General features: G+C 40.7%; 1 protein-coding gene across 1 annotated transcript in view; it reads right to left on the bottom strand.

The window, feature by feature from the left end:
- Window positions 1-1,140: 1,140 nt before the first annotated feature.
- Window positions 1,141-14,082, bottom strand: part of LOC133664257 (uncharacterized) — a 265,732-nt gene continuing 252,790 nt past the window's right edge. Inside the window, exons 2-11 of the mRNA XM_062068761.1 lie at window positions 6,059-6,351; window positions 4,906-5,016; window positions 4,671-4,785; window positions 3,644-4,494; window positions 3,289-3,475; window positions 2,925-3,173; window positions 2,635-2,759; window positions 2,221-2,267; window positions 1,988-2,136; window positions 1,141-1,860 (exon numbers count right to left, since the gene is read on the bottom strand). Of these exons, the coding sequence (XP_061924745.1) occupies window positions 1,673-1,860; window positions 1,988-2,136; window positions 2,221-2,267; window positions 2,635-2,759; window positions 2,925-3,173; window positions 3,289-3,475; window positions 3,644-4,494; window positions 4,671-4,785; window positions 4,906-5,016; window positions 6,059-6,220 (2,184 nt within the window). The 5' untranslated portion in view covers window positions 6,221-6,351 and the 3' untranslated portion in view covers window positions 1,141-1,672. The remainder of the gene's footprint in view (window positions 1,861-1,987; window positions 2,137-2,220; window positions 2,268-2,634; window positions 2,760-2,924; window positions 3,174-3,288; window positions 3,476-3,643; window positions 4,495-4,670; window positions 4,786-4,905; window positions 5,017-6,058; window positions 6,352-14,082) is intronic.

Genomic DNA, 14,082 nt, shown 5'->3' with positions numbered 1-14,082 from the left:
TGCACTGTTACTGTTAGTGTTACAACTTACACCCCAGGCCTATCTATACACTAAGTATCTATCATTGACACAATGTGTTACTGTTAGTGTTACAACTTACACCCCAGGCCTATCTATACACTAAGTATCTATCATTGACACAATGTGTTACTGTTAGTGTTACAACTTACACCCCAGGCCTATCTATACACTAAGTATCTATCATTGACACAATGTCAAACCTAATTAATTACCCATTATTTCTATGGGCCACAGCTCCATATACCGGCAATACTAAAAATATGCATGCAGATTAATAAGATCCACAACAAGACAATGATAATATTAATTATTCCACATGTTTGCAGATTGCAGGTGTCAATAATATGAATTGATTTACAAATATTATGAACATTTCTATTTCCAGGTGTACATGTCAAAACTGTGTGAACATGGAGACAGTGGCTGAGTGTGTCTGCTGTAGTGAAATAGAGGCAGTGACCAGAACGATGGAGGAGGAGGGGGTGAAGACGTGCATCATAGACCACCATGGCTTTCCATCTGTGTGTCTGGATGAATGGGTGCTGCAGACAGCGTATAACGCCTACAAACAGCAATATGGCATGCTGCAGCAACAGCAAAATGAGTGAGGCACTAATAAGTTTAAATAATTCTTTATTCTATCAACCTTTGGAAGATAAGTCAGAATGAGCACTTTCTTATCTTATTCTTATTCTGTGAAATGTACTGTGCTACAATGCACATGACATTATATATCATAGAAGTATTACATAGATGGACCGTAGATGTCAACAATATTTACAATTTACTGCAACAGTAAATGACAAATGAATAGAATGCATGACAATGTCTTTTGAATCTCAGAGAACAGTGAGTCACTGTGTATCCATGTCCGGATAATAACAGCTGCCATCATTTGCTACTTGCAGGCGGAGACGACACACAGCCTATCGACAGTTTGTCCGCTTCTGCTGGGGATATCTGGGAAAGGACATAAGGGTGGTACTACCAGCTTGTGTAGTACATAAGATTAGGACAACATTCCCATCGATGGACTACACGGGGTTCCAAGACGTGCAGTGACTGCAACAGAATCTACATGGCCACTGTACTTAATCAATAAAATCAATCAATCAATCAATCAGTCAATCAATCAATGTTTATTTATATAGCACTAAATCACAAATGTCTCAAAGGGCTGTACAAGCCACAACGACATCCTCGGTACAGAGCCCACACACGGGCAAGGAAAACTCACCCCAGTAGGACGTCGATGTGAATGACTATGAGAAACCTTGGAGAGGACCGCATATGTGGGTAACCCCCCCCCTCTAGGGGAGACCGAAAGCAATGGATGTCGAGTGGGTCTAACATATTAGTGAGGGTCCAGTGGAGCCAGCAGGAGGCCACCCCGAGCGGAGACGGGTCAGCAGCGCAGATGTCCCCAACCGATGCACAGGCGAGCGGTATACCCCGGGTCCCAACTCTGGACAGCCAGCACTTTATCCATGGTCACCGGAATAACCCCTCCACGTGGGGGGGGGGCAGAGGAGAAAAGAAAAGAAACGGCAGATCAACTGGTCTAAAAAGGGGGTCTATTTAAAGGCTAGAGTATACAAATGAGTTTTAAGATGGGACTTAAATGCTTCTACTGAGGTAGCATCTCTAACTGTTACCGGGAGGGCATTTCACACTTACCGAAGCGACTCCTGTGCTTGGCGATGGCTTCCTCCTTGTCTGGCTTCTCCAGTTCATCGCAGAGGAAGGGAGGCACATCCACAGTGACGCTGAGTGGTGTTCTCTCGTCAGGGGTCTGTCTGCAGCCAGCAACAACCTCCCTGATCAAGTCATCTACGTAGCCTGCAAAATACAATTGTACATGTTCCTGCTCACAACATAATATACTCATGGAGAGTGAAACTTGACAGTATTATTATCATGATACAAAGTGTCAAGTGTTTACATGTTTTGTGTCCTCTACACTTACGGTATGTTGGCTCTGTCGCGATTTTCTTGACCACATGGCCCCCTGCTTTATACTTCGGGTAGCGTACTGCATAGCGCTCAGCACCCGCTTGTGTAGTGGCTATAGGGCGGCTCGAATTTTCGTTCCAGTGCAGCCCAGCAAGCAGGTTCCTAGGTGTGGTAACAGAATAATGTAATAATTAGTACTAAAGTATGGCACACACTAGTGACACTTAGATTAGTGTGGAAACATACCTGCACAGCATTCCGATGTATGAGAAGACATACATTTTCGGTGCGAACTGTATAAGATAAAAGACACTTTATTCAGTCATGCGTCCATACAATGTGTGTGTAAATTTATAAATTGTTTGTAAATTTGAATACAAATGTTTGTGTATTAAACTGTTAATAGTCAGCTATTAAAGCTTGATCTCCTGCAGTAATGAAGCTGTTTTGTTTTCAATGTTAACACCACGCCAGAATTGTTTGCAATCTTTCTCACCAAGATGCCAGCCACTATGTTGGACCTCCAACATTCTCTTGCTTACACTGACTGTATCAAGGCTTCATTTAGTATGCTCTAGTATTTTGCTCCCTGGCCACCAAAGTCCTAGTGGCAGGTGGTAACCACCGACACCACCTACAGGCGATCAGTCTAATTCTCACCTGTATGATAAGGCTATGGAACGCCTCCACCTTGGAAGTCTGGTGTTCACCCGACAGCATGGCGATATCTTTTAGCAGGGACTTGTTGTTGACCACCTCCTCCAGTTTCACTGCTGAGCGTGAACCTAAACATAAATTTAAAATAGAACAACGTTTCTACAAAAATGTTCCAGTCAACTTAAACTGGTTATTTACTTACAAGTTTATCTGAATTTTTTGACTTTCAAAAGATGTGCAGGAAAATACTGCTAGTCCCTCACTGCTTTCGGGCAACTTATTTGCCTACTCACTTTGTTTGAGCCATTTCTTTTGCCGTTGCAGTTGTCCATGAGTACAAATTGGGAAGAGGTCGCCATGGTCCTTGTGGATGTTCTGAATGTGTCGCTCCACAGACTTCCACTTGGCAACCAGAAGTTCCCCCTCTCCAGGCGGTGTAGACACTGCTGCCCAGTAGAGGTGGTTGATTATACTTTGCACCCAGGGCTTCAGGTCTTCACAGTCCTTATGCTTGGCGATGGCCTTCAGTTTCTTTCCGATGGCTACAAACAGAAAAAAACAGAAATTTGTGGATTAAATACAATATCGCATTCATCTGATCACTGATATGTACACACTACTTCACAACTTGTCATGCATACAAATAATCCAACTAACATTTTGCAACATGCCAGATGTCATAGCAGTGCCGTGTATTGGGCATGTTTTCACGAATCCATTTAGCGATCTGTCTGTGTCTGTCTGTCACCAGCACCCCGACATCCAGGTCCCAGCTGATCAGCAGTTCCACCATCCTCTTCAGTCCTTCCATCTCCATATGGTAGCTGCCAAGACATTCGTTGCTCTGAAATATATATAACAGAAAAGGAATGAGCAAAGAAAAAAATGAAAAAGGGGCTTAGTATACATTGAAATGGTTAATGTTATTAGACAAATTTACTAGGATAATTCTGGAAAATCCCTTATCTGCTTATTGTGTTACTAGTGTTTTAGTGAGATTATATGGTCGTACCTGTACAACCTGAAGGTCGAGAACCACATTGGCCACAAGCTCCATTGTGGTGTAGGTACCGAACTTGGCGCTGTGTCCCGGACTGTCTGCTCGCCCATCACCACCAAGGACGAGGGGTCGGCCTTCCACCTGCAGCATGGTGAGGTGCGTCCGTTGCTGTTCCTCCCACACCTTTTTGATGGCTGGCTGCAGGATGAGCTCCTGGTGGTTGAAAAATGTCCTCTTCACATACGTGACCACTCCGATGCTGTTCAGCACTTGCAACACCTTGCCAGAAGATGCCCCAGCGAAGAGGATGCCAGCAGACAGCAGGATGTTGCCCGCGGCATAAGGGCCAATGTTTGGCTGGCTGCTCCAACTACTCCTCTGGTCACATGATGCACATTGAAGAGTCATGGTCAGCTGTGTACCGTTCGAATCCCAAGAAGGGCTTATGTCCTGGCTGCCACAGACTGGACAGTGACACCACTTGACGAGACTCTGGAGGCACGACTCAAAGATGATGTACTTCGGTTCCTTGTGGCAGCCCTCTTCATGCATCTGGTGAGTACATGGGCGATCTGGCGACCCGTCAGATTGACACGGATCCGATGTCGTTGACTCACTCGGCACATAGCTGTCATCGGAAGAACCACCAACAAAAGGCGCAGTGGGACTTGATGCTGGTCCTTCATCAAACAATGCAGGAGGTGGTCGTAGCTTGGCTTGCATTCCAGACACACCTGGAGCTGCTATGTTAGTCTGCATCTCGGGGCTGTCAGATGGAGCTGCTACACTTGACAATGGGACTTCACTAACCCTGGCCGGCCGAGCTCTAACCCTCTCGAGGATATCTGGGGTCACCTGGTGTCCTAGCAATAAAATCAAGCACAAGTTGTTTTATATAATCTGTTAAAATTAAACTAGAATCACATAATAATTATTGTCTTTGAATCACCTAATTTATCTGTCTACTCTACTCTGCACAGGCAGCGTGCAATGTGTACTGTGATGTGCAGAATCATGTTCGTCACCGAAATAGACATACCCTTTGATCTATGATGTATTTTCCCTGTTTGGGTGCTCTTGCTACTGGTCATTGCTGTTGGTGCTGTCCCAATCGGTACCCAGTCCGTCTGGCATCCTTGTTCTCTTGTATTTCCCTGGAAATGGAGAAACAGCTACATGTAATATGGATACCTCATTTACATTAATTATGAATACTTTTGGATTGGGCTTGAACTGTAATCCATTTGAACATTGATTAGGAAAACAAATCGAACCTGATCTTGATCGCCCTCCTCATCAGGCAAATCTAGTGCCATTGCCATTGGTTCATCCACCGCATCCGCCACTGATGCCGTAGTCGTACTGTCCATGATCTGATCTATTGTCTGTAAATGTACAAATGTACAATACTTTATATTATTGTCTATTGTAATCTATTGACAGTATTGACACTATTGACAGTAATGTCAGTAAATGTACGATACTTTATACTGCAGAAGAACTTGACTAGAACTTGAAGCAATAATTATATGTAGACTATTTTATTGTTAATTTATTTCATTGTTCATGGAGTAGTCCAGTGGTTCTCAAATGGGGGTACGCATACCCTTGGGGATACTTGAAGGTATGCCAAGGGGTACGAGAGATTTTTTTTTAAATATTATAAAAATAGCAACAATTCAAAAATCCTTTATAAATATATTTATTGAATAATACTTCAACAAAATAAATGTTTAGAATTAAGTTCATGAATCCAGATGGATCTCTATTACAATCCCCAAAGAGGGCACTTTAAGTTGATGATTACTTCTATGTGTACAAAATATTATTTATAATTGAATCACTTGTTTATTTTTCAACAAGTTTTTAGTTATTTTTATATCTTTTTTTCCAAATAGTTCAAGAAAGACCACTACAAATTAGCAATATCTTGCACTGTTATACAATTTAATAAATCAGAAACTGATGACATAGTGCTGTATTTTTTTTCTTTTTTTCAACCAAAAATGCTTTGCTCTGATTAGGGGGTACTTGAATTAAAAAAATGTTCACAGGGGAAAATCACTGAAAAAAGGTTGAGAACCACTGGAGTAGTCTATGACTGTGTGTGTTAGTTTTGGTTGATTGATTGAGACTTTTATTAGTAGGTTGCACAGTGAAGTACATATTCCGTACAATTGACCACTAAATGGTAACACCCCAATAAGTTTTTCAACTTGTTTAAGTCGGGGTCCACTTAAATTGATTCATGATACAGATATATACTATCATCATAATACAGTCATCACACAAGATAATCACATTGAATTATTTACATTATTTACAATCCGGGGTGTGGAGGTGGGGGGGTTTCAACAATTGAGAACAAAGAAATGGATATTGGAACAGTGTAGTCTGACTATGAAAACTGGATATCAAGATTCTTACCCTCTTCCTTTCCCTTTTGGCAAATGCAGACCTCATGTGCCCAGTCTGTCCGCTTGTGGAGGGGGTAGGGTGCTCCGGACTTGTCCGTGGTCTATCGAAAATAGTTGGCTTCGCACCTTTCTTCAGCACGAGTCGACGAGTGCTGATTCCCATTTCTGCCATTCGCAAGGGACCCTCTTCGAAACATGATCTTTCGAAATGTTCGCTGCATAATACACTGTACTTCGTATGTGTCGTCCAATCCAACCGTGTTCGCTTGACTTCTTTGTTCCATAGTAAAGCTTGGCCGCCATCTTTTGGGAAAAGAAACAATGAAACACCGGTTGTGTTTTGGTTTGTGTTGCTACATCCAGCAGCAACACACCGCTTCCCTACAACTCTCTTTTTTGCAGTCTCCATTGTTAATTGAACAAATTTCCAAAAGATTCACCAACACAGATGTCCTGAATACTGTGGAAATTAGCGATTAAAACAGAGCTGTTTAAATTGGGAGGGACCTATTCCAAGATGACGCGTTCAACTGCCTTCGTCACGCGCATACGTCATCATACCGCGACGTTTCAGCCGGATATTTCCCGGGAAATTTTAAATGTCACTTTATAAGTTAACCCGGCCGTATTGGCATGTGTTGCAATGTTAAGATTTCATCATTGATATATAAACTATCAGACTGCGTGGTCGGTAGTAGTGGGTTTCAGTAGGCCTTTAAAAGAGCAGAGCTGATGCAACCAGACATTTCTACATCCATCCATCCATTTTCTACTGCTTGTCCCTTTTACAGCTACAAAAGTAAAAAACAACAACAACAAAAAAACATATACACTGTGGTGGCCTCGTCTGCTGGGGTGGGGGGGGGAAGCATGGCCAGAGACAGGAGCAGACCCAACAAAGCAACCAAGAGAGCCGACTCCACCCTCGGCCAGGTGTCCGATACCTGCTCATTTAGCCAAGACACTGGGAAGCTTCATCCACATCTCCTCCAGTCTCTCCAAACGGACTCTGGTGTGGCAGAGACCCGGCAGCTGGTCCCCACGGCCAAAAGGCTCCCCGGGAGGCAGATCCAGAAGTTCACAAAACTGGGGTTAGTTCGGTTTATTGCCCACTGAGACCTTTTCTATCATCCTCAATCCACACGGTCCTACTTTTAACCGCGAGAAAACACTTTTCAGCGAAGGAAAATCTTCGTTCTTGGCAAACGTTCGTCCTCAAGTCGATGGAGGAAAATAAATAGGAACTTTGTCCCGTTTCCTCTATTGCATCGAAGGTCTCACCTTCGTGGTGTTCCTTCTTCAAGCCAGCTCAGGGGCCTCGTGGTTGGAGTGTCCGCCCTGAGATCGCTAAATGTTACATTTTCCTGTGAAATTCTAGCGACTGAGCTGCACATTTTTACCGTAAAATGTACAGGTATATTTTTTTTACGGTGTACATAAACAAGATGTAATTAAAGCTGCAAGCAGCGTTGGTCGGGTCCGCATTTTGGCTGGTGCTGGTCCTAGGTGTCCCAATACTTTTGTCCAGTGGTAGTCCTGAGTGAGACCTACATAGAGGTTTTTGTTTTGTGTCTCTACGATATTCGTACAGGGAGTTAGAGGAAGTTGTGTCTGTGTTTTTTTCCTAGGTGCTACGGCACAGTGGTTGTTTTCTTTGAAGGCGCGTAAAATCACAGCAGCGGAGCAGCTTTAGTGGTCCTAATTCCTTTTCACATTGTCATTATAGGGTATTCCTACCGGAAGTTACAAGCAGTTTTGTCTGAGTTTTCCTCTGAGAAGCAGTTTTGTCTCTGTTTTATTCAAAAATTGCGCTAGAGCGCTGAGTTTTGGGGTTCGGTTTTATTTGTTTCATGTCTCTAAGACGTTCCTACCGGAAGTTACAAGCCGTTTTGTCTGAGTTTTCCTCTGAGAAGCAGTTTTCTCTCTGTTTTATTCAAAAAATTGCGCTAGAGCGCTGAGTTTTGGGGTTCGGTTTTATTTGTTTCATGTCTCTAAGACGTTCCTACCGGAAGTTACAAGCAGTTTTGTCTGAGTTTTCCTCTGAGAAGCAGTTTTGTCTCTGTTTTATTCAAAAATTGCGCTAGAGCGCTGAGTTTTGGGGTTCGGTTTTATTTGTTTCATGTCTCTAAGACGTTCCTACCGGAAGTTACAAGCAGTTTTGCCTGAGTTTTCCTCTGAGAAGCAGTTTTGTCTCTGTTTTATTCAAAAATTGCGCTAGAGCGCTGAGTTTTGGGGTTCGGTTTTATTTGTTTCATGTCTCTAAGACGTTCCTACCGGAAGTTACAAGCAGTTTTGTCTGAGTTTTCCTCTGAGAAGCAGTTTTGTCTCTGTTTTATTCAAAAATTGCGCTAGAGCGCTGAGTTTTGGGGTTCGGTTTTATTTGTTTCATGTCTCTAAGACGTTCCTACCGGAAGTTACAAGCCGTTTTGTCTGAGTTTTCCTCTGAGAAGCAGTTTTGTCTCTGTTTTATTCAAAAATTGCGCTAGAGCGCTGAGCTTTGGGTTTTGGGGTTTGGTTTTTTTTTTTGGATCGCAATTTCCACCAGTCCCGATGTGTGTGAGAAGTTTGGTGAGTTTTGAAGTATTTTAAGGGGGTCAAATTACACCTCAAAGAGGCAAAAATGAGTGTTTTTAGTACATTTTTGTCTTAAATGGGAAATTACCAACTTCCTGTTGGTTTTTGCCCGAAGATGTTAAATTATGAAATGTAGGTCTAAGTCAGACCTACATAGAGGTTTTTGTTTCATGTCTCTACGACCTTCCTAGTGGGAGTTACAGGCAGTTTGTTTTTGTTTTTTCCTAGGGGGCGCTAGAGCGCAATTTTGATTTTTGGGGTTTGGTTTTTTATTAGATGGCAATTTTTGCAGGTGCTGATGTTTGTGTCAAATTTGGTGAGTTTTGAAGCATGTTAAGTGGGTCAAATTAGAGTTTTTTGTGGCGGCGGAATAATAATAATAAAACCTTACAATAACAATAGGTTCCTTTGTACCTGTACATGCGAACCCTAATAATCAAATGCCTATGCAAATTCCAAGACATTCAAACCTTCTACTGAGCAACTTCCGGTGGTTTTACTTTGACGAGCCAATGTTACGGGAAAAACTCTGGCAGCTCAGTTGCCTAAATTTTAAAATTGTTCATTCAAACTGTGGCAGCGTTCTTCCATTTACAGTAAAATGTTACATTTGTACTGAAAAATTCTAGCGACTGAGTTGCCAATTTTTACCGTCAAATGTACATATTTTTTGTACATAAACAAGATATAATAATGCAATCTGTTGTCGTGTTCCCTAATTTGAGTGGACATAAATGAAGGTGTGTGTTGCTGAGCCCGACCTGGACATCATCTGGACTGGACCTGGTTTTAAGAACCCTTTAAAGCAGTGTTTTTTAACCTTTTCTGCTCCACACGCTGTAAGTCTTTGCTGTCGTCCAGCATTCTGTTTTTGTTTACTTTGTAGCCAGTTCAGTTTTAGTTTCGTTCTGCATAGCCATCCCTAAACTTCAATTACTTTTCTTAGCGGCACTCACCTTTTGTTTATTTTTGGTTTAAACATAAGATACCTTTTCACCTGCAAACCACTGTCGTCGTTCCCGACATCTACAAAGCAATTAGCTACCTGATGCCACCTACTGGTATGGAAGAGTATCACATGGTGTCTCTGCCGAGCTCTAGACAGCACCGACACTCGACAACGGCACATTTACGGATTGTAATTACTGGTTCGTGTCAGGTTCAAACACTGATGACATCTATTAAACAAGACAAGAAGCAAGGAATTAAACAGAGACAGAATTCAATTTGGCTCAATGAGGAGAAACGTGTAGCCACTGTACCCTTGTAGAGTGTCGTCCCACGCTCCTGACGAAAGATTGTACGCCTCCGCTTTTATTGGGACTTTCCCTGATTAAATGGCAGCAGCTGTTTCTAAGGGACGGGGGTCGTAACTGTTGCAGAACAGTTCAAAGAAAAGGTCGTAAAACAGTTCAAAGAAGAGGTGCCTTGAGGGAGTCAGGTCCTGCTTCCTCTTCGCTTCGTAGTTCTTGGGTCAAGACACAATCTTTCTGTGGAATACAATACATCAAAGAACCAGAACACCTTCATGTCGCTTCCCATCCTACACTGGAGATTTACAAGCCTTTGTTTGGTAGGATCAAAGACTGCTTTTGTCTTCTCGCCGGGAACTCATTGAAACACAAAGTTGTGTGATAACTTAGATACAATTATTGTACCAGTTTGCATAAAATACTTTTAACCCAATTAGTGTGCCGCGGCACAGTGGTTGAAAAACATTGCATTAAACAATCTTACTTCATTGACGACCTGGTCTGGTGAAGATAATGTCCTTTATTTTATTTTATTTAAAAAAAAAAAAAACTAAAATTAAAATAAAAAACATTTTCTTGAACAAAAAATAATAATAAAATAAAATACAAACAGTTACATAGAAACTAGTAATAAATGAAAATGAGTAAAATTAACTATTAAAGGTTAGTACTATTAGTGGACCAGCAGCACACACTATCTGTATCCTTTGCAGAATTTATTGATATTTATTGTTATATTGTTAATATTAATAACCGTGTCCCTTGCAGACTGTATTGTTGTATATTGTAGGAACAATAATATTAATAACAGAAGGAAACAACCCTTATGTGTGAATGGGGGGCGGGGGGGGGGGGGGGGGGGGAGGGGGTTGGTTGGGTTGGTGCACTAACTGTAAGTGTATTTTGTGTTTTTTTTAAATAATAATAATAATGTATTTTATTTGTAAAAGCACTTTGCATTGAGCAAACAACCTCAAAAGTGTTACGGTGCATTTAAAAAAATACAAAAATAAAAATACAATTAAATAAATAAATAAAAACTTGAACAGCCTAATAGCTAGAACTAGCACACATATATCTAAATTATGTCGATTTAATAAAAAAAACAAAAAACAAAACGACAACAATATATAATAATCAAATTCCTATGCAATTACGTTCTTTGTTTTGACTGGGGAGAAAGTGGAGCGACTGGAAATGTATGAGCTGGAAATCTGCTGATGACGTACGCGCACTCACAGAGCATGTGATGCTAACTACATCCACCAGATGTCAGTGTTGGCCTTATTTTCTCAGTGCGCAGCCGCAGTGGGAGAACGCTTGAAAACTAAGCAGACATTCAAAATGAAATAGGGAAAGGATTAGTTGATGTTTATTATAACAATGCGTGTTTTTTGAAATCCAAGACATTCGAACCTTCTACTGAGGAACTTCCGGTCGTTTTACTTTGACAAGCCAATGACCGGAAGTGTCGTTGAATGCCATGCGCTTGATGCCGCTTAGGAGCGAGCGTCGAGCAGGAAGCTGACCGCGGGCGGGGGGGGGTTGAACGTTGTCTGGCGGCCCGAGGACGAGCACACGCCGCGGAGCACCATGGCGACGCAAGGACCGGAGTCCGCCCGTTCTCCGTCCCTCGCTTCCCAGCACGGATCCTCGCCGTCCGGCCCGAGCCTCAGCAACGGCCCCGCGCCGCCCAACCGCGGCTTGGAGCGGGCGCTGGAGGAGGGGGCGGGCAGCGGGGCCATCAACCTCAGCGGCCGGAAACTGAAGGAGTTCCCCCGGACTGCGGCCAACCACGACCTGAGCGACACGGTGCAGGCAGGTAGGAAGACCCCACCTTGATGGTCCGCTATGGTTACAGTGGTGGAATGTTGGAGAAGAAGTGGGCGATGATTCCCCACCGCTGGCCCAAATTAAACACAGAATGCGAATGAAAGAACATAAACAGAAGAGTCGGTTAAACATCAACAGAAGAGTCAGTCAGAGCCGCTGTCAAAGGGAGCGCTATGTGACGTCACAAAGGTGCGGATGTGACGTCACAAACATGTCCAAACGGTAGCCTGTAATTTGTATGGTGCTTCAAAGTGCTTGCTAGCTCGACCCAGAGGCGTTGCTAGTCATTTGGGGGCCCGAGGCAAACCTAGTCGTTGGGGCCCTCCACCTACCAAAGACAACATGGTCATTGTAGACATAAATCAACATTTGAATTAGCGCTGGGCGATTTGGACGAAAAGTATATCTCGATATATTTTTACTTAAATTCGATATATATATCTCGATATATTTCCCGGTGAAAGTGTACATATAAAGATATGTGAATAATATAAATACAGTCTATTACACACCATTATTCACATGTGAATAATATAAATACATACTATTGTACAGCATTATTTACATGTGAATAATATAAATACAGTCTATTACACACCATTATTCACATGTGAATAATATAAATACATACTATTATACAGCATTATTTACATGTGAATAATATAAATAGTCTATTACACTGCATTATTCACATGTGAATAATATAAATACAGTCTATTATACAACATTATTCACATGTGAATAATATAAATACAGTCTATTATACAGAATTATTTACATGTGAATAGTATGAATACAGTCTATTATACATCATTATTCACATGTGAATAATATAAATGCAGTCTATTATACAGCATTATTCACATGTGAATAATGTAAATACAGTCTATTACACTGCATTATTCACATGTAAATAATATAGAGTCTATTACACTGCATTATTCACATGTGAATAATATAAATACAGTCTATTACACAGCATTATTCACATGTGAATAATATACATACAGTCTATTATACAGCATTATTCACATGTGAATAATATAGTCTATTATACAGCATTATTCACATGTGAATAATATAAATACAGTCTATTATACAGCATTATTCACAAGTGAATAATATAAATACAGTCTATTATACAACATTATTCACATGTGAATAATATAAATACAGTCTATTATACAGAATTATTTACATGTGAATAGTATAAATACATGTGAATAATATAAATACAGTCTATTATACAGCATTATTCACAATTGAATAATATAAATACAGTCTATTATACAGCATTATTCACATGTGAATAATATAAATACAGTATTATACATCATTATTCGCATGTGAATAATATAAATACAGTCTATTATACAGCATTATTCACATGTGAATAATATAAATACAGTCTATTATACAGCATTATTCACATGTGAATAATATAAATACAGTCTATTATACAGCATTATTCACATGTGATAATATAAATACAGTCTATTATACAGCATTATTCACATGTGAATAATATAAATACAGTCTATTATACAGCATTATTCACATGTGAATAATATAAATATAGTCTATTATACAGCATTATTCACATGTGAATAATATAAATACAGTCTATGCCCTGACATGGTGATGGAGTGCTTTCACAAGTCCAAAACAAGTGGTAAACAGTCTCTGGATGCATACGTCAGCCTGTAATTTGTATGGTGCTTCAAGTGTTTGCTAGCTAAACCCAGAGGCGTTGCTAGTCATTTGGGGGGCCCAAGGCAAACTAGTCGTTGGGGCCCTCCACCTACCAAAAACAACATGGTCCTTGTAGACATAAATCAACATTTTAAATAAAGTAGGAGTCATTTTTTTGAATGAGCATTATTTTGTTAGCAGAGTTGGACCGGATTTGTGGCGCTAGAAAATTTACTTTTGTTGTAGTGTTTCTTAACCAGAAAATATCTGTTTGTCAGCTGCAGCGTTACTCCGTCGTAATACACTTTTCCACCACTTGTGGCAATAAAGGCAATCTCAAACAAACAGAAGAAGTCTGGAGCTAAAGTCAAAGAGAAGTTGCTTCAGTGCAAAAAATATGACTAAAGTGGTGAAGCTGTATTTTCATTTGCACTTTCATTTAACTGAGAGTTTAGTTAAGAAACATATTAATTTATCTTATTTATTTTAGCAGAACAAAATACATATTGTATGCAAATGTATTGTGTATTTGATTAGTACTTCTTCCTCTAGTCAGCCTGACCTAAACCTAATGTTTATTTGTTAAATTGGTTAAAAAAAAACATTTTTATTATCTATTATTTTAGTAAGAATTTATCTTAGCACTGAATAATTTTTTCCTACCCTGGCTCTTCCTCGTGAA

The sequence above is a fragment of the Entelurus aequoreus genome, linkage group LG14, assembly GCF_033978785.1.
Source record: "Entelurus aequoreus isolate RoL-2023_Sb linkage group LG14, RoL_Eaeq_v1.1, whole genome shotgun sequence".
Lineage (NCBI taxonomy): Eukaryota > Metazoa > Chordata > Actinopteri > Syngnathiformes > Syngnathidae > Entelurus > Entelurus aequoreus.
This window is presented reverse-complemented; position numbering and strand designations above follow the sequence as displayed.